Source organism: Thermobia domestica, chromosome 7, assembly GCF_964235325.1.
Source record: "Thermobia domestica chromosome 7, izTheDome1.hap1.1, whole genome shotgun sequence".
Taxonomy (NCBI): Eukaryota; Metazoa; Arthropoda; class Insecta; order Zygentoma; family Lepismatidae; genus Thermobia; species Thermobia domestica.
This window is the reverse complement of record NC_137460.1, coordinates 70,201,124-70,225,068: the sequence shown is the minus strand read 5'-3', so window position 1 is coordinate 70,225,068 and position 23,945 is coordinate 70,201,124. Positions and strand designations below refer to the sequence as shown.

The window sequence follows — 23,945 nt, the reverse complement described above, 5'->3', positions numbered from 1 at the left end:
AAAATTTTGGGTGAGGGCTTTTGCCCCCTAAAACCGTTTTCCCGCAAAAAATAAAAAAGCACTTATTTGTTTACTTTATGTGTAGTATCTACCTGCCAAATTTTATCAAAATCGGAGTGTTACACTGGGGAAGTGTTACTTGTTAGAATTATAACAACAACTCATTGCCCACAGTTTGAACACTGACTCAAAGTAATCTGATATAAAAGAACCTCAAAAGGAAAAAGTAGGTTTATTAAAAAGTGTTTGAGGTTTGGAAAGGGACAGCTTCCAGGACCTCACGCTGGATACGTCCCTGAGTCAATGCATTATATTTGTTTCTTGCAAAACATGATTATTAGATGAGTAATATGTAAAATTATATCATAGTTTGACTCTTAATAGGTCTTTCCTTAACACACCCATATTATCCGGCATTCTGCCTGTCTGTTTTATGTCGGATAAACGAAACTCTACTGTATTTCCAAAGATAGCATATACACAGGGGCTAGCGGTCTGCACGGGCCGGAATTTTTAGCCCTGCCCGTCCCCTTTAATTTATAATCTATAGGCATTAGCGGATTAAGGGCGGAGCCAATGGAGCCCAGGCTTCGGGACCCCAAGCTCAGAGGGCTCTTTAAAATCCCTCTGTTTAACAGTAAAATATAGTAATCAACTTATATTATAGGCTCCAGACCGATGCTAATTTTTTTCCGCTCGTTACGCTCGCGGTATCGCTAGATTTAAGTCTTTCCATCAGCAGCATTTAACTGTTAATAATGAATGCAATTATTTAATTGTTAATAATGGATTTAACTAAACTAATTATTGTAAACTTGGAGCACATTCAAATATTACAGCATAGTTCTCGGTAGTTCCATAAACCTATGAGGCTGTGGAAGGCAGCAAAGAAAATTTATGCACTGGAACTATTCTTAACATAGGGCCCCCTTAAAATAGTCGGCTCTAGGTCCCCAAAAGCCTTAATCCGCCCATGTCTATAAGCAATATTTCACGAAAAGCATGTATTTTTTAACAAATGTGTTTGTCATCAAGTTTTCATAAAGTAGTCCCTTTCTCCTTTAGGCAATTTCAGAGGCCACGGTGTTTCAGTGGTAGAGCGTTCTCCTCTTGTGCATGGAGTCCTTGGTTCGATCTATGCTCGCGCCAAGTGAACCTTGTGCTGGACACTGTGTGCGTGAGTTTTCTCGGGGTTCTCCCGTTTTATCCCACTTTCTTCATTCGACCATTTCATTCATTTCTTATCATCACTGTCTCCTTTAGCCTAGCCGGCATAACGTGGGACGTAAAACTTAAAGGTTTCATTTCAAATCATTTCAATCAAAAAACAGTTGTAGGAAGTATGTAATTTCGAATAAAACAAACTACTATATACAATTCTGAGTATATTATTCTTTTATGAAATTCTCGCAAACCTTATTTCTAAATCGAAGGGTAAGAAGACTAAATTCACTCTCTTATTGTTATAGATCCATTTCAATTGAAGCAGTTGGAATAGTTGGAAAAAATTAAAAAGCCATACCCTATATTCCAGTGTGGCACAATTGGTATAACGCGGCACACTGGTGTGTCTAGCAAAGTGAACAGTGTGACGCAAACTGTTTCCTATTATTTGCAAGAATATTTGTCGAGTTTCTGTTATTTATTATTATTATTATTATTATTATTATTATTATTATTATTATTATTATTATTATTATTATTATTATTATTATTATTATTATTATTATTATTATTATTATCAACGATTCTTCTATGGACAGCTGTCTGTATACGGTTAAGCAACCACAAGTATCACATTGAGGGATAATGCAAAAGTCTATTTGCTTGTATATTCTATCGGGAATAACTGCATCCGTCTAGAAAGCTAGGACTAACAACAAAGGGATCCGATGTTCTGAACGCACACCGCCCCAAATCGTGAGTGCTACAAGTTCTCTTCTACGCCTTAGCACAATAAGGGCTGTTGCGTTAAGGGAGAGAGAGAAACAACTTAATTCCATTGCAGTTATATGCTTATTAAATGTTAACTTATGTTTATAAATTATGTAAATGATCGTATCGTTTTCTGTTTATTATTATTATTATTATTATTATTATTATTATTATTATTATACATTTCTTAATAGGTTGATTGCCACGTGTATGGAATTCCATACACACGGCTCTCCTGTGCAGCAGAACGTGATGATTTTCCATACGCAAACAATGTAGATATTCCAAGTTTGTTGTGTTCGTTTTATAGGTGTGTATGTAATTAGATACATATGGCGTAGAAATCAAAATTTAATATCCATGCCACGTATATGCAAAACCATACACAAAGAAATTTATGAACAAAGACATTGAGTTTCAGTTTATCGTCTCGTTCAGCAACGAAGCTATATGAGACTTCGGCCTACTGATTAACGTGGACTCTAAACCACGTGAGCTCTCGCCGGGAATCGAAGCCGTGTCTTCCAAAGGCGCATGCGCTAACCGCATATCCACTAAGGAGCTCATGAACAGAGACATTTATGGGCTAAAACAAAGGCGAAAACAAAGATGCGTGATGTGATTTTGAGTTTATCGTCTCTTTCAGCAGCGAGGCTATATGAGACGTGGACCTACTGATTAAAGTGGAATCTGAACCACCTGAGCTCCCGCCGGCCGAAAACAAAGAATGTTCATTTCAATGCAAACCTATGTAGGCCTACGGACTTCAATATTCGCCCTCAAACGAAAGTGAAGACTATCCATGATTCGCAGTATTAAACTCTCTCTCACCTCTGTATTCTCCTAACATGTCTCCCAGCGATTACAACATTTTTTGGCGTCTCAATCACTTCTTATGTTAGTAGGATAGCTTTACCTAGAGGCCACTGATTAACCTGGCATTGTATTTTTCACTTTTTTACCTTTGGAATTGACAATCATCGTTTGGACATTTCAGTCGCACCTACCTAATATTAACAATGTTTCTACGATAATTTCGTAACATTGTATTATTTCTTTGTTGATTAGCTTGGTTAGGCTTATTTAAACACTTTAAAGAAACGTGTAACATCTCTTGGACGAAAATATACTAGCTCTCACTGGAAATCAAATCCAGAACCAATGCACTTGAACCATTTGACCACAACAAGGCACATTTAAAAAGAGGTTTCGATTTTGTTCGGAAAATTGTGACTAGGTGTAACATTAAAAATACATTTAAGAAAGGGTACGGAGCAAACGCACTGTACTTTCTCGGTTGAATTTCTTACACTGACTCGTGTTAGGCTGCAACTATTATTGAAACATTTATTTGGGAAATTGCGAATAAAATAATATTTTGGAAAACTTTGCTAGAAGAAACTTCAGGCCCAAAAGTAAAGTACCCATTGGTCATATTTTGGTTAGAAATAACTTGATCCATATACTAGAATTATTAAGGATATAATTGTATGCGAACTATAAGCAAAAGCGTCTGAGTAATTTCTGAGAAAATCATGAAAAAAGTCACCCCAAGAATAAATTATCCTTTGTGGATCTTTTCAGGACAAACAAGCTATGCTATATTGTTAGTGTTTTCATAAAACATTTATTTATGAAATACGAACACAATCGCCTGAGTCGTTCTTGAGAAAATCGCAGGGTAAAACTTACTGTCAAAAGTATTATACCACTTCTAGATTTTCCGGATGAGGGAATTATACCATATAGCTAGGTTATTTATGTAACATGTATTTATAAAATATGAACAACAAACTCTCCTGAGTTGTTTTTAGGAAGGTCATCGTTAAAAGCTTACCCCCAAAGGTAAACTCTTCTATCTGTAATTTTGACAGTATATCGAATAATTTTTAAGCAAATCGTCGGGAAAAATTTCACTGTCAAAGTAAACTCTCTCTTTTGGATTCTTCTTTCCTGAACAAGCGAGTTATGCATATTGTAAGAGTGTTACAGACAATATTTTTACTGAAATTAGAAGAAATTTGTCTCAGTTATTACTGAGAAAATTGTCAAAAAAAAAAAAAAAAATTCAACCCTTGAGAAAACCACTTCTTCTGTATGTTAACGGAATAAACGATTTATGCTGTATCTTAGTTTATTAATGAAACATTTCTTTACGAAATATGAACAAAATTGCCTGAGGCATTAATGGGAAAACCATCGGGGGAAAGCTCACCCTAAGAGTAAACTACTCCTTCGAACGAGTTGTCATATTGTTAGGTTATTAATAATACGTTTATTTATGAAATGTGGTTGAGAAAATTGTGGAAAAAGAACGCATACCATACAGTAAATTACACCATATATATTTTCTCAGAAAAAATATTCATATACGGTGGATATTTGTTAATAAAATATATATTTATAAAAAGTAAATAAAATCGTCACAGCTTTTTTTTCTTGAGAAAATTGAATTATTTTAAATTTTAATCCTTCAGTAAATTACCCTTACTTTTAGGTGTCGAAGGATATAAAATTCGAAAGATAGTATGTTATTAAAACGTTATGTCTAGAATTCGGTCCAGATACGTTGAACAGTATGGCCTCTATTTGAGTGCATGTAAAAGCGTGACGAACCGAGAGACGAATAGATGGACAGACATCGAAAAATAATTTTTTCGATATGTAGGAGCATTGTAGCTTGAATTCATTGAAATCTGGTATTCGGTTTTTATAACTATCACCACACTTTCTTCTTTCGTCGCTCGACTGTGAAAACGAATAGGCCTATACCGACACGTAAGGTGATAATTTGTAATCCCAAAAATTTAATTTGTTATGTTTAATGTGTTGTCACGCTAGAAAAAAAAACTTATGCATGTTACATCATTCTATTATCAGTTTTACACGCTACTGTATAATTTGGTATGATTATAATTAATACCCATGGTATCTTTTGGAAGCATTCGTGTTCCTCACAAATAGAGCTGTTAATTTAGTTTTGTTTAAAGAAAGCATCCTTTATTTCCTTACACAGACTTATGATTGCATTTGTTGCACTTGTGGATATGAAACAAAAGGAGAGAGAGAGAGAGTCAATACTCTAAAAAGAAACACACACACTGAAACACTAGAACAGTAATTTAACATCAGCTTTTTTTTTCTTCATGACAACGAGCTATCGCTGTGACTGTGTTCGCCACGCTGTGTGTAAGGCAGCAGGTCGCGCATGTTTTGTTTTTTTTACTGTTCCTGACTCACAGACACTCGCAGTGAGTGTAAGTTACTTCTGCTGACGGAGAGGGAATGATTAACCATATCATACCATAAACTGAAAACAATCGCTATTAGTAATAATACACTAATTCTAAATAAATATGTCATCAGAAAAAACAAAAAGTTATTTCATTATTATATTGTTTCGGTTCTTATTAACATAAAAATTATACACTTTCTACAATGTTTTTTAAAGAAAAAATTGGATGGGATCGCATGGGATTCGATCTGGTGTCAAAACAATATAAGAATTACTAGTCCGCCACTCTACCCACTTGACCACACAGACTACCTTTTGTTGCCTGTCTTTTTCTTAACAAATAAATGCTCATGGCTATAGAGCATGTCACTTCCAAACTTAAGACAACAGTTTTCTCTTTGTTTCTATACTTCCGTATAACATCTTGGTTACAGAAGCTAATTTATATTTGGTAGACAATTTACACCCTAGATTTAAGCCAATAAATGCAATATATTAGTCCACTTTCCAGTTCCTTCATTCAACTAAAGTTATTCCCTCTGCAATCGTGCTGTGCTACTGCAAAAAATCCCTCGAAAACATTATTGCCAGTATACACAAAACCGAACATAATTTTGTTTTTTGCTTATATTTTTATTATTTTATTATATTTTTTGGAAATATCTCCTTAGATGGATTGCTTTCTATTATCTCCACATACTAATAACTGAATTTTACCCATAAACATAAGGAAAATTGAATAATTGCGAAAAATCGTGAGTTACAGTATACGCGCAATATTTTTTGCGCATGGGAGTACATATTAAATTGAATAACAGTGATAACAAAAATATGTAATACCGTATAATATATTGTATAGTACGTATATCTAAATCTATCTATATGGTATTCTATATTTCTGTAATCATTATTATTCAAATCAATACATACATATTTTATATCTATTTTCGTAATATATTCATTGTGTACATATAAAATATACGACACATTATGATTATATATATATATATATATATATATATATATATATATATATATTATCCATTTAGTTATATTGTGAGTGATAGAAAAAACAAATAAATGATTGACAACGATACATTTATTAAAAAATTGTTTGGTTATTGTGTGTGTATTAAAATTAATATACAAAGGTCATTCAGAAAATAAAGACCATTTAATTATAGAAAATGAAAGACACAATAGTTATTGGAAGAAACAATCCTGTTACATACCTGAAGTCTCCTTCAATTCCTTACATAATTGCCACCTTCATTTAAACATTTATTGTATCTGGTGACGAGGTTTAGAATTTCCATGTTATACTCTTCTGCCGAAAGTTCATTAAGCCAGTTAGGTACGGCATTCTCCAACTCTTCATCACTTCCAAAACGTTTACCATCCAGAAACTCTTTCAGCTTAAAGAAAAGATGGAAATCACTAGGACAAAGTCCACTAAAAGAACACCTTTGCGATCCCAAAAGATGATTGCCATGATCTTTAATATTGAGAGAGTCTGTTTGAATTTTATAAGCTTTTTGGGTGATGAGGGATGATGTCACTCAGGTGATCGGTGCTTGCTCTCTGGGGTGATGTGAAACACCCAGGTCTCATCACCAGTCACAATCCGATCAAGAAAAACGTCTCCATATCTGTGATATTGTGTCAAGAATGCCAATGTTGAGTCTTTTGTTTCAATACAGTGACCATGACCACCTGGCTCCTGTATTTGCACATAATTAATTATAAAACTAACATCAGCAAGCAAAACAAAACAAATGAAATGTAATGTGTTTGTTTCTAGGATTCTTTGTAACAATGTGCCATTGTGTTGTCTATTGTGATTGAATATAACAATTAAATCGTCTTTTATTTAAACGGTATACAATGACATTTTAATGGAAATGAATAAATAAATAAATAAATAGAAATGTTTACTAATAATGAATTTCCTGATTGCGGAGAAAATTACGGTAGTTCTTTATCGATTCTTGCAAATCCCTAATATAATTACATTGCATTTACTTAACAGTCTACATGTTTTAACGTTTTAACTTCAATGCTTAACAGGTTTGTTCCATTCTGTTATTCTAATTTTTATTCTAAATACTAATTACTGATTTTTTTGGTGAAAATTTGATTCAGTCTAAACTCCAATTTAGTGACCAATCACTAGAAAATTAAAATCTGTCACAGGGAAAATATTTCACATTCACACTACTCAAGTCCAGGTTTACTTTCATGCTAAGTTTGGCCAAGATCATATGAGTTCTATAGATGGCCTACGATTTATACTCCAAGTCCAAACCTCAAGTATGATGACCCATAACTTGAGAACCTAAGGTCTGGAAAGGAAAATATTTCACATGTATACTAAGCAGATTTATCTTCATGCTAAGTTTTGTCAAATTGGAATGACTTCTGTGTGTTGCATACGATATGAAGACAAGATACATATTGAAATACAATTTATTTAATTTATGTTTTTATTTTTGTTTCTTGTGTTGGTACAAATTTTCAACGTTGGTTCATTATCGTTATGCAATTGGGAACTAGTTGTTGCAATCTCCGTGCTGGAAAGCCAGAATTAACGGCGAAAAGAACTGATGTGCTAACCATGTATCATCCTAGTAAAATCCGTGTTGCCGATCGGAGTCTTTGTGGATCAATAAGTTAGTCTGAGTTGAGTATTAAAATCAGAGAACGTTATGCAATGAATAAAATTAACCTGAACTATAATCTCGTCTTGCATACCATTAAAATAATACAAAATTTGAGGAATTTTTGTACCACTTCTGTAGATATACAATAATGAAGATGTAGAAAGAGGATAAGGTCCTTTTCTCATTACCATGTATTCATTTCTTCTTAACTGCAGGGAGAACCAGGAACTCCTGGTCCAACGGGAAGAGATGGATTGCCAGGACAACGTGGTCTTCCTGGTCCACCTGGACCAATGGGCTCTCCAGGAGAGGACGGAGATAAAGGAGAACCTGGACCTCCTGGAGAAAAGGGTTTCAAAGGGTCAAAAGGAGATGCAGTAAGTTTCGTTTTATTTTTATTTTATAAATTAATTTTTATTAGATAGTGTAGTAATAGTGTAATACAACACATGAAAACACATAAAACTCGTCAAGGTTTAGCTAGTTTTGATACTGAAAGTGGAATCAAGCTAAAGTCACTTTCAATCACATATAACTTTTGAAAGTTTTCTACTTACATTATTATACAGAATTGCACAAATATCAAGAGTATCTTCTAGTCACTATAAGTACATATTACGTAGTTGGTAGCCTAAATATAATTTTACAAAACCGTAATTGAAAATAGAAGTGTTTAAGTTGATAATTAAATACAAAGTACGAATAAGACTAATAGTAAACAAATATTACGTAACCGGAAGCAATTTGGAGAAGAAGATAACACTAGAAGATAAACAGTTATTTACTTGAAACAAATTAATAATGTTATGACGCTCGATACAATGAAGTAAATAACATCAGTATTCTTTCTATTTACTTGTAAATTTCTGATTAGTGCTTGATATTTGAGTAAATATGACCTAACAGATGGCTTTCGAAGTAGATTATTATGATGCTTAATTTAATTGAAGAAATAAACTTTTTAAGAATGTAATATACTATTAACTATCATAAGATTCATAGCAATTGCAGATTTGCGGTACTTAGAGATAGTTGAAGTTTCTCTCAATCTTAAAAGAAATATTGTGGTTCTTACATGCTTTAAAGTAGTAATAAATCATATATTACAATGATAATGAAGAATTATAGATTTACATTATAATGAAGGCTTTATTTTTCTAAACCGTAGTGATAGTTATTTTATTCTGAACAACTCCAGGGAAAGTTACTTAAAGTTTTATTATTATTTCTTACTCTTTATCACCTAATGGAATTTGACATTATTGTTATCTATTTGTAAAACCCTCTTATTATCTTTAGGGCCCCCACGGCCCACCTGGTCCTCAAGGACTACGAGGCGAACCTGGCACAATGGGCCCACCAGGGGAAAAAGGTCCTCCAGGAGAAATGGGTAGGCAAGGTCCCAAAGGAGAAGATGGTCCATCTGGAGTTGCAGGTCCTCCTGGTCCACCAGGCCCTCAGGGTCTTCCTGGTCCACCTGGAATGAAAGGAGAGATGGGTGATCATGGCGCAAAAGGTATGATAATTCTAATGTAGCTATTTTTCTGAATTGAAATATATTACACCTACATTTTAACAGTATATTTAAGAATATTTCAGTAACGTTTAGGTTGCGACCTGTTCTCACAGGAACTTTTCCACAGTCATAGGAAAAATTGCCTTGTATACGACACTAGTCTGACATTCAATGTTCCACCACAAACGTAATCACAGTCTGATTAGTTACAATTTTTATAACTCCATTTATATCCCTGAACTCACCCACTCTCCAACTTCCTATGTCGGCAAAATTACAACCTCTCTCTCAGTCTGCATTAACAATCACTAACACTCCTATAATATCTATATACTTCAAATATTTTCAAAAGAATATAAAACCAATCACAACTATACATTCAGTTCAGTTCAATGTAAGTAGTAACAGAATTCTAGAATTTTCCATGTATCTCCGAAAGAGAGCATCATGAGCGACTTACGTAATGATCCGCATGCAGCAACTTGTCTTAATTGCCTTTAACATCCTACTTTATCAATTTGTTTATGTATTTTTAATTTAATTTTGTACTTAAACTTTTTCTTAATATATAAACTACACTATATATATAAACCTTTTATTAATTTTCATTCATTTCCACATATAAAAAAGATAAAATCAGAAACGAAAGAATGACAGATAATGTTACGGTAGCTGAGATTCCGAAGAAAATACAGGGAAGATGACAAATGTATAGTCATATCATGAAAAGAAATGGGGATTATGTAGGTAAGAGAGTGTAAAAATATGTGAGTAAGGACTTGAAATAAATAGATGAACAGAAAATGACGTATGGGACCGAACAAGGGGGAAACGACAAGTCAGAAATGTTGAACCGAACCCGCTTGAGCGGAAAAAGATAATATGAAAGATGATGATTCATATCTATTATTTAGTGTGTTGGGAAACAGATTTAAAAAAAAATGGATAAAATAATCTGTGGTTAAATGAATTTTAAGAAGATAAACTATTAAAATGTTTTATTCAAATAACTTGGCCTAAGGGACAAGATAAACAAATGAACAAGGCCTCTTAATTGTAAAAACCGTAATAAAGTGGAAAATATAAGGAGAATCTAGGCTGGCTATGGGGAACGGAGGCAGCCATAACAAGTGGAGAAGTTATTCAGCCATGTGGGTGAGAGGATTCCACCTAACATTCATGTAAAACCTTTTTCTCTTTGTAAAATCTTAGTTAAAAAAGAATCTGAGCCAAGTAAGGTCTCTCGTGTATAATATTTTGTGATTACAAAATTTTCTCTATTTCAATGTATTTTTATTGTGTTTTTGCATTTTCATATAATCTCTCTCAGTGTTAATAAAGTTTGCTTGCTCAAGTATTCCTCCCGGTTCTTTTACTTACTTCCACAGAGAAGAGATAAGAACCATTATTTTTAAATTGACAGCGGTGGATACTCAACACTGCCGATACTATAACATGCAAACAATTTTATTAATCATTAGTGTTTCCTGCTATCCTCCTTCTTTCTTCTTCTTCTTTTTAATAATAGTAGTAATAATAACTTTTATTTCAGTTCCGCTAACAAATTGTAAGCAAAATAGCACTTTGTATGGCATCATAGTACAAACATATATAAAAAATAGAAAATGAATTAAAAAAGAGATCTAATACCATGCATAATAAAAATAAATTTAACTGACCGGAATAAATTTTTCTTGACACTCTGTTGAAATATTTAAGCTTTCTAGGTTAAAAAGGAACAGACAACCAAAGAATAAGATAAAAGTATTTGTCCTAATAATTACATTTGTCAAAAAGTTACTACAATTATAATTTTAAAAAAATCTTTAAATTCTCATACAATTATACTTGTTCAGTATAGTTGGACTAAGTTTATCTATTTAAGCAATGAGTAAGTCTTCTTATAACTTTACATTTCCAGAGTAAAAGAACTAAAATCTGATTTTACATTTTGCAAACAATATTATCTAAACAGTATTCATTAGTACCATATATATTACACAGTACTTTTTTAATATATATATATATATATATATATATATATATATATATATATATATATATATATATATAAAACTTTTATCAGAAAACTTTTCTTCAGTTATTAAGGCTCTCTAAACCCTAATAATTATTCCAGTGCTCATATCAATGAATATGATAATTAATTTTCATTTTGTAACATCATAGAACCATAAAAGACTCTTCATACATCTAATTCTGTACTTCAAAATTCATATTTTAAAAAGTCGAATGCTATTCCAAAGTTCAAAGTTGAATGCTACAGTATTTCATATTATAGAAGCAAATCGTAATTTAGGTCTTAAAAATTAGCTTGTATAACTAGACATATGTTCTGTCATTATGAAAAATAGATTATTGTTTGAAAATACAATCTATTGTCTTTCGTGCTCCTTGTATAATGCGATTCATATGGAGACATGAAATTTTAACTGATCGTTACTTGTGCAAATTATGAGTAACAAAATTGAATTGTACAAGGAGCCAAAAAGACAATAGCTATTATTTTAAAATAATTCATAAAGTTATAACATACATTATGTACATCTGTACAATCTATTTGTAACTTATAACAACCAGGAACGGGTCCCAAATCGCACAGTAGTGAGATTACATCATCTTTGTGGTACCATAAGTTATTTTCACTACAATAAATAGTGACAGAAATATGGATAGTGGACGTATGATAGCTCCTTTTTTATTTTCGAAAATGAATTAGTTAAAATTAAAGATTTGCTACAATTGCACACCTTAACTTGCTTATCTAAATATGTTTTGAAAGCACTTCTCCAAGTTATAGGTGAGCACCCTCATGAGGTTGGTTCTCATAACATTACTCTCCAACCTTACTCAGTCAATGCATAAGGTTGATGGGTGGTGAGGGGGTGTGACGTAGAGGAAGATGAGGGTTCGTGAAGGTGAGGGCGAGTGAGAAGCCGTGAGGTTGAGATTGAGTGAAGTTTGGAGAAAGTGCCCACCAGTGCTTGAAGTTATTCTATTGTTCAAATGCAGTTACTTTTCCTTGCAACGAACCAAGGGCAAATGCTTGGTCCAGAAGAACATTCGAAATGAGCCGTAGTGTGACTCCATTAGTTTTGAAGTATGTTTTCTTTCACCAATGTTAAGCAGCTGAGGATAAATATCCACTCAATATATATCATAACTGCTTTTATTACGTACACCATGCATATTATAACTGAAGTTTAAAATAGACACCTCATTTTATGCTATGACGAAAATAGTCTGATAATTATAAACTAAAGTTAATTCACTATTTTTGGGACACCATTCATAAAATTATAACTATTCGTGATTTTTAACGAAATAGACTTCACATTACTTACAACGAAGTACATCTTTTCTAAACTAATCTAATAATATATATATACCTAAGTCTACTCGAAAAGACACAAGTCACCCTTGACTATGGTTATATAGGGTAAATCTACCTAACTTTGTGATATGAAGGAGGATGACGGAAAAAATACACATTTACGAGCATGTAGGATAGATGTAATTTCTATATTAGGAAGGTCCAACATAAACACAACTGCTGTAGTAAAAGAAGCGTAAACAATGCAAAGAAAAAATATAAAGAAACAGAAGAAGCAATATGTGTAAACTACCTAACTTCGTGATAGCATACCTTATTCCGTGAGGGTGTGTATCTAATTTGTTGATGCGGTAGTGTACTCACGTTACATTAATTGTCACCGTCTGTATCACTGTCATTTGTCATTGCACATATGCTGTACATGAAAATGGTTATGTCAAATGAATTAAGATTTTGTCACCTTTCATGAAACCATTGTAAACAGTAGCAGCACTGTATGCAGGGGCTACGATTCTTTCCCGAACTGTAGTTCTCGTTACAACTAACGCACAAGTCATGAGTCTGCTTACGCTGACACTTTTTGCTTTTAGCTGGAGAATCACGTTGCATTGTAGTGGCATTTGCTGTCGACGTCGTGGCCTGATCAGGAAGTTCAACTGTTTGTACGATAGACGTCGAATTCGACTCACTGTTAAACCAAACCCGATTTTCTGCATTTGGATAATGAAATTCACTAATTTTATTTTACATTCCGCTGAAAGTGCAAATGGTCGTCCCATTTTTCCACTGCTCACATTGTCTTTGTCCCCATTACAACCGTTCAAGTAGTCTTTCATTGTGCTCCATGGAATACAGAAGACTGGCAGCTTTATAGATAGTCCGTTCTTCTTCGAACACTTTTTGCACAGCACTCTTAACACCGTCCATCGAATAGGTGTGCCTTCTTTTGTTGACATGCCCCGTTTTCTGTTATACTTTCGTGTCTTTTTTCACACACACACGCTGTACGGGAACCATCCTGGCACACAATTTCATAAGAATATGATGCAATTTGATAAGCGTCCTTTACTTTACAGTTGCATTACTGTTTCAAGGTTATGCACAAAATGATAACCGGAGTGCTTTTTAGAGCAAACGTCTGTAACAATAGTTACACAATGACACCGTGAACCCACGCTCAAAATATTGGTCTTCGAAAGTTACTTGACTGAAAACCGCTTTCTATCCTGTGTAACAACTAACATCCTGAGTGATGTCCGGACGGTACAGTTGCCACTGCAAAATCTTTTCACCTCATGTCAATATTCCTGCCCTCTCTTGAGCACCTCTGTAACTCTATATATAATGTATACCTTCCTCCGTAAAGAATAATTTGTCTCGTATCACGAAAATAAAATATATCACGAAGTTAGGTAGGTTTAGCGGAGAGTACAATTTAGTGGAGAGTACAACGGAGTTAGTATTTAGTTGAGATGTTCTGTATGTTGTTAGCCTTACTACATTTACGATATGTTGTAACCATTACAAAATTTATATGCCTGTATCTAAGCAGTGTACTAATACACATTCTGTGTGTTTACAGGGCCTCCAGGACCAGCGGGTGCACCAGGAGAACCGGGACCTCGGGGTAGCAAAGGCGGAGAAGGAGTACCCGGTCCCCCTGGTCCGGAAGGTCTACAAGGACCGAAAGGGGAACCGGGAAATCCAGGCCCACCTGGACCTCCAGGAAGTGATGGGAAACATGTAAGATAGAGTTGGTGAATATGCCTTAATTAATGACAAATCCTTCTAAACTTCTTATGATTTCGTATACTTTTAATGACTTGAGTTTGTTTGTAAGAAGACATAATAACGATTAAAAGATTTTGCATGTGTATGTATGTGAGGAGTCAGGAAGAAAATATATTTTATTTTCACTTGATTTTCTCCAAAACCAGAAGTCGTAGAAATCTACTACTACTTCCAGTTTCATTTTTAATTGAGAAAATATCACACTATGCAAATCAAATTCTTTCACATGGTGTACACGTGATACTCCTACTTGTTGCTACCTAAACTTGGTTTTCGTTATTCATTCTCCTTTCTGATGACTTGTCACCAATGCTATTATGACATTGGACACTGTTGCTCTCGATGCATCTAACATGCTGGGAGTTTTGGGCACAAGTGATACAACTAACCTCATACATCATCCTCTTTGAAAATCGGAGAAACAATTTTGCTCAACCAACGTCTGGCCTAGTTTACACACGAATCCGTAATACATTGCCTCATGTTTTTCTCACTGTCATCCAATATAGCGCTAATATGAGACAGTTGTAGCGCACGAGTGTATAGTGTATTAAATGCAATGAGATATTAAGTATAGAATTCAATGAAGTTGTCTCGAATTGCCGATCACAGTCAATTATATGGTATCATATAGATCTGCTGAAACTGCGAAAGTTGCAACAAGTACGCAACAACATTAAGGAGATGCATTGTTCACTACCATTTTGAGGGTGTTTTCCATCTGACTAATCGTAGCCTATGATTGCTTCTCAAATATGCAAAGTATAAAAATATGTTTAACACAAATTTAAAAAATCAGTTAAAAAATTAAGTTATTGAAAGCCAATAATACACTAAAAAGGACTGCGAAAGAGTAAATTTTTAACGTGGAACGAAATTGGTAACAATGAAACAAACATTTATTTTTTTTATTTTATTTTATTTTATTTTATTTTTTACAAACTCTGTCAATGCAGATATTCAGATTCAACGTGTGTATCAACTCTGCTCTATCTTTTACTTTGACAGCTAAGTACGTAGAAATAATGTATAAATTAAGTTACTGACACTAGGAGGAGGGTGATAAAAAATGAGGTCCAACAAGATATAGAAATCTGAAGGTGCAATAATGCAATATGGAATAATGACGCTCTCTCCCCATATCATATATATATATATATATATATAATTATCTGGCAACAGTAATAAATAAGAAAACTATAAATATAAAATTTGAAATTAAATAAGAATAAAATCTATTAATTTAGCAGGAAGGATTAAAGGATGAAAAGCAGTGAAGATTGATATATACTCAACCATTTTATCATAAACATGACTTTGGACGCGGGAGAGAGGTGAGGGGCGGACAAGTATCCACTGTAGGGATGCTTCTGTTGATTTCTTTGGAGGGAGTCAAAATCCAATTGAGGAGGAAAATTTTCCCCATCTCCCTGATAATTCGCAGCCCGCAACCTGACTCTAACCCCCCCCCCCCCACACACAGACTGTTCAAAGAAAGAACTGACCGAAATATAGACTCTGGCAGTTAAGGAAAGAAAATCTACCAGTGTCAAGTTTCCAATGCTAAATCTTGATAATGCTACTACTTATTGGAGTGGCTAGTGGGAATGAGTTGGGGTAATATCAACCATGCTTCCTTGTACCACAGCTGTCAGGAAGGGACACATTCAAATTCGCGAATATAATTGGTCTGAAGCTCAATAATTTAAGGCAAGCTGTGTGTGTACATGAGCATTATAAGTGGATAGTGAACCAGAGCCCATGTGTACAGGAGCGTTATAAGTGGGTAGTGAACAAGAGCCTGAGTTCAACCAAACATGAGCCTCATTGAGCATAGTAAACCCGAGCTCGATGGGGTAAATGAGCGTGGCATCGACCTACTGCAAGCCTCATTGGGGATAGTGAGCCCAAGCTAGAACAAATGCGAATCTGACCTAGCGTGACTCTCATTGTAATTAATGAGCGTGGATCCCTTTAAAGTTAGTTAGCCTGAGATCCGACTGTATAATAGCCATCTCTAGAGGACCAGATATAAAATGGCTCAAGTATAAATGTTGGTATTCTTTTATATTGTTCAAATTTCGCAATAAGTTTGGTTAAACTTCGACAAAAATTTACCAAAAAATCCTAACTTTGAAGTAAACAGTACGTGACTATAGATTAGTTATATGGTCGCCTATAAGACATGTTGAATTTATATTATAACATTTCGTAGAAAATGCTCTTTGTTTTATTGTAATTAATAATGCAAATAAATAACTCTGATTAATTTAAAATATTGATACATTTCTGTTGCAGTTTTATCCATATTTCTACTCTTAAATTTTAAATTCAAAATTAACCCTTAGAGCAGTGGTTCCAAATCAGTGTGTCCTGCAGTTCCATAGGCTGTATCGCGAATTTTTAGAATTTAACAATCATGAAGCATTTAATAATTAGTTAAAATTATTTTTTGACACAGATAGTGTCACTACTTCATAAAAAAATAGTCCTATATTACTATAATTTATATTATTATTAATAAAAATATTGATAAAAAATAAGTAAATGTGTCATGAAGTAGTGGGCATTCAGCAAAATATATAATTAGTTAAAAAAAAGGTTGGGAACCACTACTTTAGAGTACTGAGGCTTGAGATCTGCAACCCCTGCTTATTTTCAGGATAACAAAAAAGATTTACAGTGTATTTGAGATGCTTTTAAGTATGTAAAATATATTAGTTTCTGTCAATACTAAAGATGAAATTTTAGTAATATTACATGAACTGATTGTTTAAAAGTAATATATATAAATTTACTGCTGCAATTTTCACAAGCTTTGTTTTTCTTTCACTTTATTTCAGGGTGAGAGAGGAGCTCCAGGCCCAAAGGGTGAAGAAGGAAAACCAGGAATTCAGGGTCCTCCAGGCCCACGTGGTAATATTGGACCTGAAGGACCGAAAGGAAGTCCTGGTCCTCCTGGATTTCCAGGATCTCCAGGTGAACCAGGACTTGCAGGACCTAAAGGAGAACCAGGGAAAGATGGTGCGGACGGCCGACCAGGCGATCCTGGACCTCCTGGAGAGGCAGGTCCTGCAGGAAAAATGGGAATACCAGGACCTCCTGGAAAGCCGGTAAGATATCCACTGTAAAATTTCAATTAAGTTTGTACAGAAAACGTCATAACTATATGGAACAAACATACCGGTTTGAGTGCTATATAGATTGAACCGTTTTTCCCTTTGAGGTGAAGAGGTAGTATTATTGACATTAAGCATTGTACTTCCTTCATGTTATCATGTCAGAAGAACAATGTAGGAAAAATATGAGAAGGCGAATATAGTAGTTGAAAGAAAACATAAAGGTAATAACAACTGCAGTAGATAACGTTAGTAACCATTGAAGGCAGTATAATTTTCATTTATACTGAAATTAATTTAAATTGAATCAATAAGCAGGAAGAATTCAAAACATAATGTTAGAAGTCACCAAACGATATCGTAGTAAGATTTTGGTAATAAGTAGCTTGTGAACAAATACTTGCAATACAAAATTAAATAAATTATATATATATATATATATATATATATATATATATATATATATATATATATATATATATATATATATATATATATATATTGCAGAGCTAAAGTATGATAGTATCTTGGGGAAAAGGAAAGAAACAGATAGATACATGTTTAGTCAGTTTAAAATTTGTTTCACAAGCCAAGAGAAACAGTTGATATACAATCTTTGTGATATAAATTAATTAAAGAGAACATTTAATTGGTTATTTATTTCAACAGGGTCCAGAAGGTCCTGCAGGTCAACAAGGAAGTACAGGAACTCCTGGAGAGAAAGGTGATAAAGGTCCCCCAGGCCCACCGGGCCAACAAGGTCCTCTAGGACCTCAAGGCAATCCTGGACCACAAGGACTACCTGGTTTACGAGGTTCACCGGGATCAGCTGTAAGTACATTTATGGTTATACATTGAGCATTTTAATGTTTGTGCATACAACTGTTTGTCATAACTTCTTCGTAGTCTCTGTACACTTAACTATTCTGAAACTCAGTACGGGAATGAAACAATTATCCTAGTATTTTTTAACAAGTTTATCAATGATAACATTTAGTCACGAATAAGAACCTATAAGGAAGTTATCCCAAGAAATAAGGATAACTATTAAACATGACTGTTTTGTTTGTTGAATTCAGACTTAAGTCGATGTCTTAGTTAAATACGAGTATATATAACTGAGAAAATAGAATTATATTGAAATTAGTGTAGTATATAGATAATACTGCATTAATCAAATGAACTACTATGATATTTCTTGGAAATGGTGAGTTGATAGAAGAAAGATTCATATAAATGTACATTAGTACGTCAACTACCACGTGATCCACTACTAGGTTACTTTAATTTTATTTGAGCTGCCGATAGATATTCTTAGATTTATTTAAGTGTCCACTCGACCCATTTGTGAATCACTTAAGTTTATTTTCTGTTTCGTTTGAGATCGCATGTTCTACTGGGACATCACATTTTCGTACTCAGCAAGGCAAAACTTGATTTCCACTTCATTTTGTATATACTTTCCATGAGTAGTAAATTGATTGCCCATAAATATGAAATCATATGGCCTGGTTCGTCTTGAACCTGAATTTTCCCATAAGACATTCGTTACTTATTACTCTGTAAGTTGGCCACGTATCTATCTTGAAAGTTGTCCACATTGAAGCAATGTTTATCCTATGGTGATACTGGTAAATTTACCTGAATATCTTGGTCACGCAACATACAGTTTTGTTATTTTTGTTAACTCTTTCGTATTCCCATGTGAGATGCAGATGTTCTGTATTTGTGACTGGAGACTGGAAGCGTAGATTCCCACGATTTGTTCTTAGAAGTCAATAGCCAGAACTCTACCGTGATAAAGGGGTGGTGAAGGAAGATGTGAATAAGAAAAAGCACGTACAGGAATTCAGGAAACGGTTGTACGTATCTATTTACCCTCTCTGTTTTGGTAAACCATTAGCTATATCGGCTCCTTTCATCAGTGGAGAGATTAGTGATTCCGGCAAGTTCTCAAGGCTAAAACTAACCATCTCAATTGTCAACTACTGTAGTGGCATCTTTATTGGTTTATCGAAAGGTAGCGGAGGTTTTGAAATATGAGTTCCCTTAAGGTTTTATCAAAACATCTTTTGCTCCGAGGGAAACATTTGCAGCTCATTAATAAGAGGTAGACGATACTGTACATATATTAAACATACTGTAGTAATTTTTCTAGTACTGTATATTGTTATGAGTACCCTATACACATTATTTAAAAGTAGCTGTCGTGCCATTGCTTATTAAAATTTTACAATCGAATAATACTAGAAATCTTATTCTAAAAATACACAAATCACACTTATTTTCAGTAAGTTGATCACTTGTCTTAGTTGGCCACTTTTCAATGGAACCAATGGTGGACAGGTTTCACTGTACTTTGATGTTAATCATGATAATAGATGACTTCCAAACTTTTGATTGAATTCATTTCGTATCGTTTTATCGGTCAATTAGAACCAAATGTCAATTAGAATCATGTTTCATAAACGTATGTGCGTCATTGAGCTGATCATAAAATTAAAGAAAGTAAGTATATAAATCATGTATTAGTTCACTTCCATAGATACTTTCTTATAATAAAATATATATTAAGTTAAATAAACTACCACGGAACTATAACGTTATTATCTGACAACTTCTGCGAAGGAATGAAATGTTACTTGTGAACACAAACAAATAGGATTCCTCTTCTTTGTCTAGGGAGATGTTGGACCACCTGGAAAGTCCGGAGCACCAGGACAACCAGGCAAAGCAGGAGAGCCTGGACCAAAAGGACCAAAGGGTGATAGAGGAAGACGAGGCCCTAAGGGCCATCGAGGGGACATAGGAACAGCTGGTACGAAAGGCGAAACAGGTGAAAAAGGAGAGAAAGGCATGAAAGGACCTCAGGGACCAGAAGGGCCTAAGGGAGAACCAGTAAGTATTCGAACCCTGATAAGATTTCTTCATAATTATTGAGAAACAAAATACTTGAAGATTTGAATAATAATTTCCAATAATGATTGACACTTATACTCTATTGCACAGTATGTAAAGCTCTTTCATTCATACTGATTTTTAGTTTTTTATTTCTGTTTACATTAGACAATTTTACTCGAACTAAAATGTGTTTGTCTATTTAACAGAATAAATTAAGCTGTATTGTTTAATTTTTTTCTTCCAGCTGTTATTTTCGTCTTTCCTATAATTTGTTCCATATTCTTCTTTTCTGTCTAGCTAATATTCATTCATTTTTCTCCCTCTAGAGAAATTTATCAGTTTTAACTTAATATGTCAACGATTTTATTAAAGGTATTTCTGGTGTGTTCAATTTCACTTTTACAGTATACATTGCGTTTCTCTTTTACACTTTTAAGGGATTTACACACCACAAGGGTTTGCATCTTTTCATAATTCTGGACAGCTCAAGCTACGTAGTCCGAAAAAACACTTGAGCAAGAAATTCTGTCCAACGACACTTAATTTTTGGGACTTGCTTTTGGAAATCCTTAATTTTCAAGTTTAATTTGTAAGATGTAACACGATACTTCTAAATGTGAACCGGTCTGTTTTCCTTGAGGTCAAAATATCTTATCACCGAACTGTAATACAATATTTCTTGGATACTCTCTCTCTTTTCCAAATCCGAAAACTGTGTAGATGTAAAGATAAATTAGTTTCTTAAATACTCCTAATTTTAAAACAAAGCGTTACATCAATGGTCGCCAAGCTTATGAAGCTTCTTCAGATACAGTACCGTTTTTAAGTCGTACTGTGAGCTGGCAACCAAACCAATTTAACCAAACCAAAAGACCAAACCAACCTAACCAAAAGAACTATCATTTCTTTTTTAAAAAAAACCTTACATTTGTTTATTGCCTATAAATTTACATTTCAAGTAAATGTAAATTTATAGGCAATAAACGGAAAGAAATGGTACAACAATTAATGAAAAAAACTACTAAGAAAAGTTAATCAAAGGCATCGTTGATCACCACTACTGGTGTTGAAAACTAGAATACCAGTACGAACATTAATGTTTCTTATTCTTTAAATCGCGACTACAACTGTTAGGGAATCCAAACCCGTTCGACAACAGATAACAGAGTAGGCCGAACACTCAGAGGAACAACTTAATCTTCACCATAGGAGCAGCCAGTTCCGCAACAAGTCAGAATGTTGAAATAAAAATGGTCGATACGCAAGCGTGTGAATACTGTTTCATCTATACGATTACTAAGTAATGTGTATTCTAATGATTTAGAAGATATTATGTTATTTGAAACTTTTCTAATTTGCCTTGTTTCAATCCATTTACCAATGAGAACACATCTGATGGATGAAATAGCGTCCCAGGTAGGTGCCAAGTAACGGTTGCTTCAAGGTGACACTGAGCGTCATGCTTGGCTGCATCATCATCAAATTTTTTTCTGAATATTGACTTGGCCAGGCGCCTAGCGGACAACGGCTAAGCAGCCATGTTGCTGAACCTAACAGCGTATTCCAGGAATTACATGATAGAAGTAAAAAAAAAAAAAAAAAAAAAAAAAAAAAAAAAAAAAAAAAAAAAGTGTAGGGGAGAAAATGATGTACAGTACGTAAGGGTAGAAAAGCTCAGACATTGCTAAATGATACTTAAAAGTGTGCTACAAGTAAAAAGGGTCTGAACTCTGCACTGAAAGTCAGTTAGTGTAGACGTGATGATATAACGAATTTTGTTAGACTTCAAAATCTCATAGTACATTTTGGTACAATTTTCTTCTCTAATCCTAATCAACATATTTCATGAGTCGCACCTTCTCAAAACTTACTCTTTGAGTCTCTTGAAACAGTTTCGTAATATTAAACTGACAACTTGTTCTTGCTTTTCATGAGATTCAGCGTTATACTTTATTTTTATGTAATTATTTATGTAAACTTTATTTTTATGTAATTCATTTATGATATATTTTAGGGACCAATGGGCCCGCAAGGTCCAAAAGGTAGTGATGGTCCTCCAGGTTTACCTGGATTGGAGGGACCACCGGGACCTAAAGGATCCGAAGGACCTACAGGAGCAAAAGGAGAACAGGGACAACCTGGTCCACCAGGACCACCTGGACCACCTGGAGAACTTCCTCTTTTACCTCCAGAATTGCTGTTCCAAAGGGACAGCACGTTTTCGACCAAAAGGAAACGAAATGTACCGTAAGTCGATATATTATATACAGAGTAGACTGTTTATCTTGGTGAGCACTTATAAATTTTAAACTAATATGAAAAAAACGAAATTTTGCACCGTATAAATATCGACAGTAGGACTTTGTTTGCTATACTAAGTGCTACCAGGTTAACAGTGTTGCCAACCCAACATAAAGTTATTTCCTCAAATAATGTCAAGTTAGGTTATTACATATTTCATATCTACATGTGAAATGAAAACTTACAATATCAGATCTGTAATTCAGTGTTGCAAACTAAGGACGCTACAGTATCTCAAACCTTCAAATTTTGGTGACCACCATAGTAATAGCAAACTAAGTGAGAAGAAGAAGCAGTGCATCTAAAGTACTTTAGTGTCTAATGCTATGGTCATGATATGATGGATAGATTGAAAATTTTACTTTTATTTTCAAAAGCTTTTATTTAGAAAATTTGCTTCGATAAATATCTCATCCAATTGCATAGATAGTTTTCAATAGATGTAAAAATCATAATGCCGTTTACAGCAACATGATATCTCAAACCATTTTGAAGATATCGTAGATACTGGTAAAGTTTGCAACACTGCCTAAAATTATGTAGTTGCGAGAACTTGTTGTTCTTATATCTACCAAAACGTATTGCTGTAATGTCATAGAAGTCAAGTAAATAAAAAGAACATTTTAAACAGTTTCCACAAACGCGCCGTTTTAAGCAATATATCAAATTTAACCATTTTTTAAAATTTTCGGAACAGTGTGAGATAGCAAATTTATGTCTATTGAAAACCATCTGTATAATTTGATGTGCTAGTTATCTAAGCACTTTTTGAAATATGGTCCTTTGAAAAAAAAGCCAAATTTTCAATTCCTTGTAACTTTGTTTCTACTTGTTCGACATACGTCATATGGTGACCATAGTATTCAACACTAAGGTACTTAGGATATGCATTACCTTGTCCATGTCACTTGCGTAATCACCGTTATAGAACTCTCCAAACTTTGATTGTTTTTCGATATTTGTGATGCTATAGCGTCCTCAGTTTGCAACACTATGTAATAAGTGTGGAATTGCAAGTTTTCACTTTCCATATACATTTGAAATGTGTAATAACCTGGCATAGTCCCATTTGAAGAAATACAACTTTATGTTGGATTGGCAACATTGTTAATCTGGTGATATTAGTAAATATATC

The 23,945-nt window shown here is 34.0% G+C and overlaps 1 protein-coding gene across 1 annotated transcript in view; it reads left to right on the top strand.

Moving 5' to 3' along the window:
* LOC145690181 (uncharacterized) overlaps positions 1 to 23,945 on the top strand; it is a 214,669-nt gene that overhangs the window by 175,098 nt on the left and 15,626 nt on the right. The window contains exons 20-26 of the mRNA XM_081764817.1: positions 8,046 to 8,207; positions 9,130 to 9,346; positions 14,281 to 14,441; positions 17,333 to 17,602; positions 18,278 to 18,439; positions 20,291 to 20,506; positions 22,524 to 22,756. Of these exons, the coding sequence (XP_081620943.1) occupies positions 8,046 to 8,207; positions 9,130 to 9,346; positions 14,281 to 14,441; positions 17,333 to 17,602; positions 18,278 to 18,439; positions 20,291 to 20,506; positions 22,524 to 22,756 (1,421 nt within the window). The remainder of the gene's footprint in view (positions 1 to 8,045; positions 8,208 to 9,129; positions 9,347 to 14,280; positions 14,442 to 17,332; positions 17,603 to 18,277; positions 18,440 to 20,290; positions 20,507 to 22,523; positions 22,757 to 23,945) is intronic.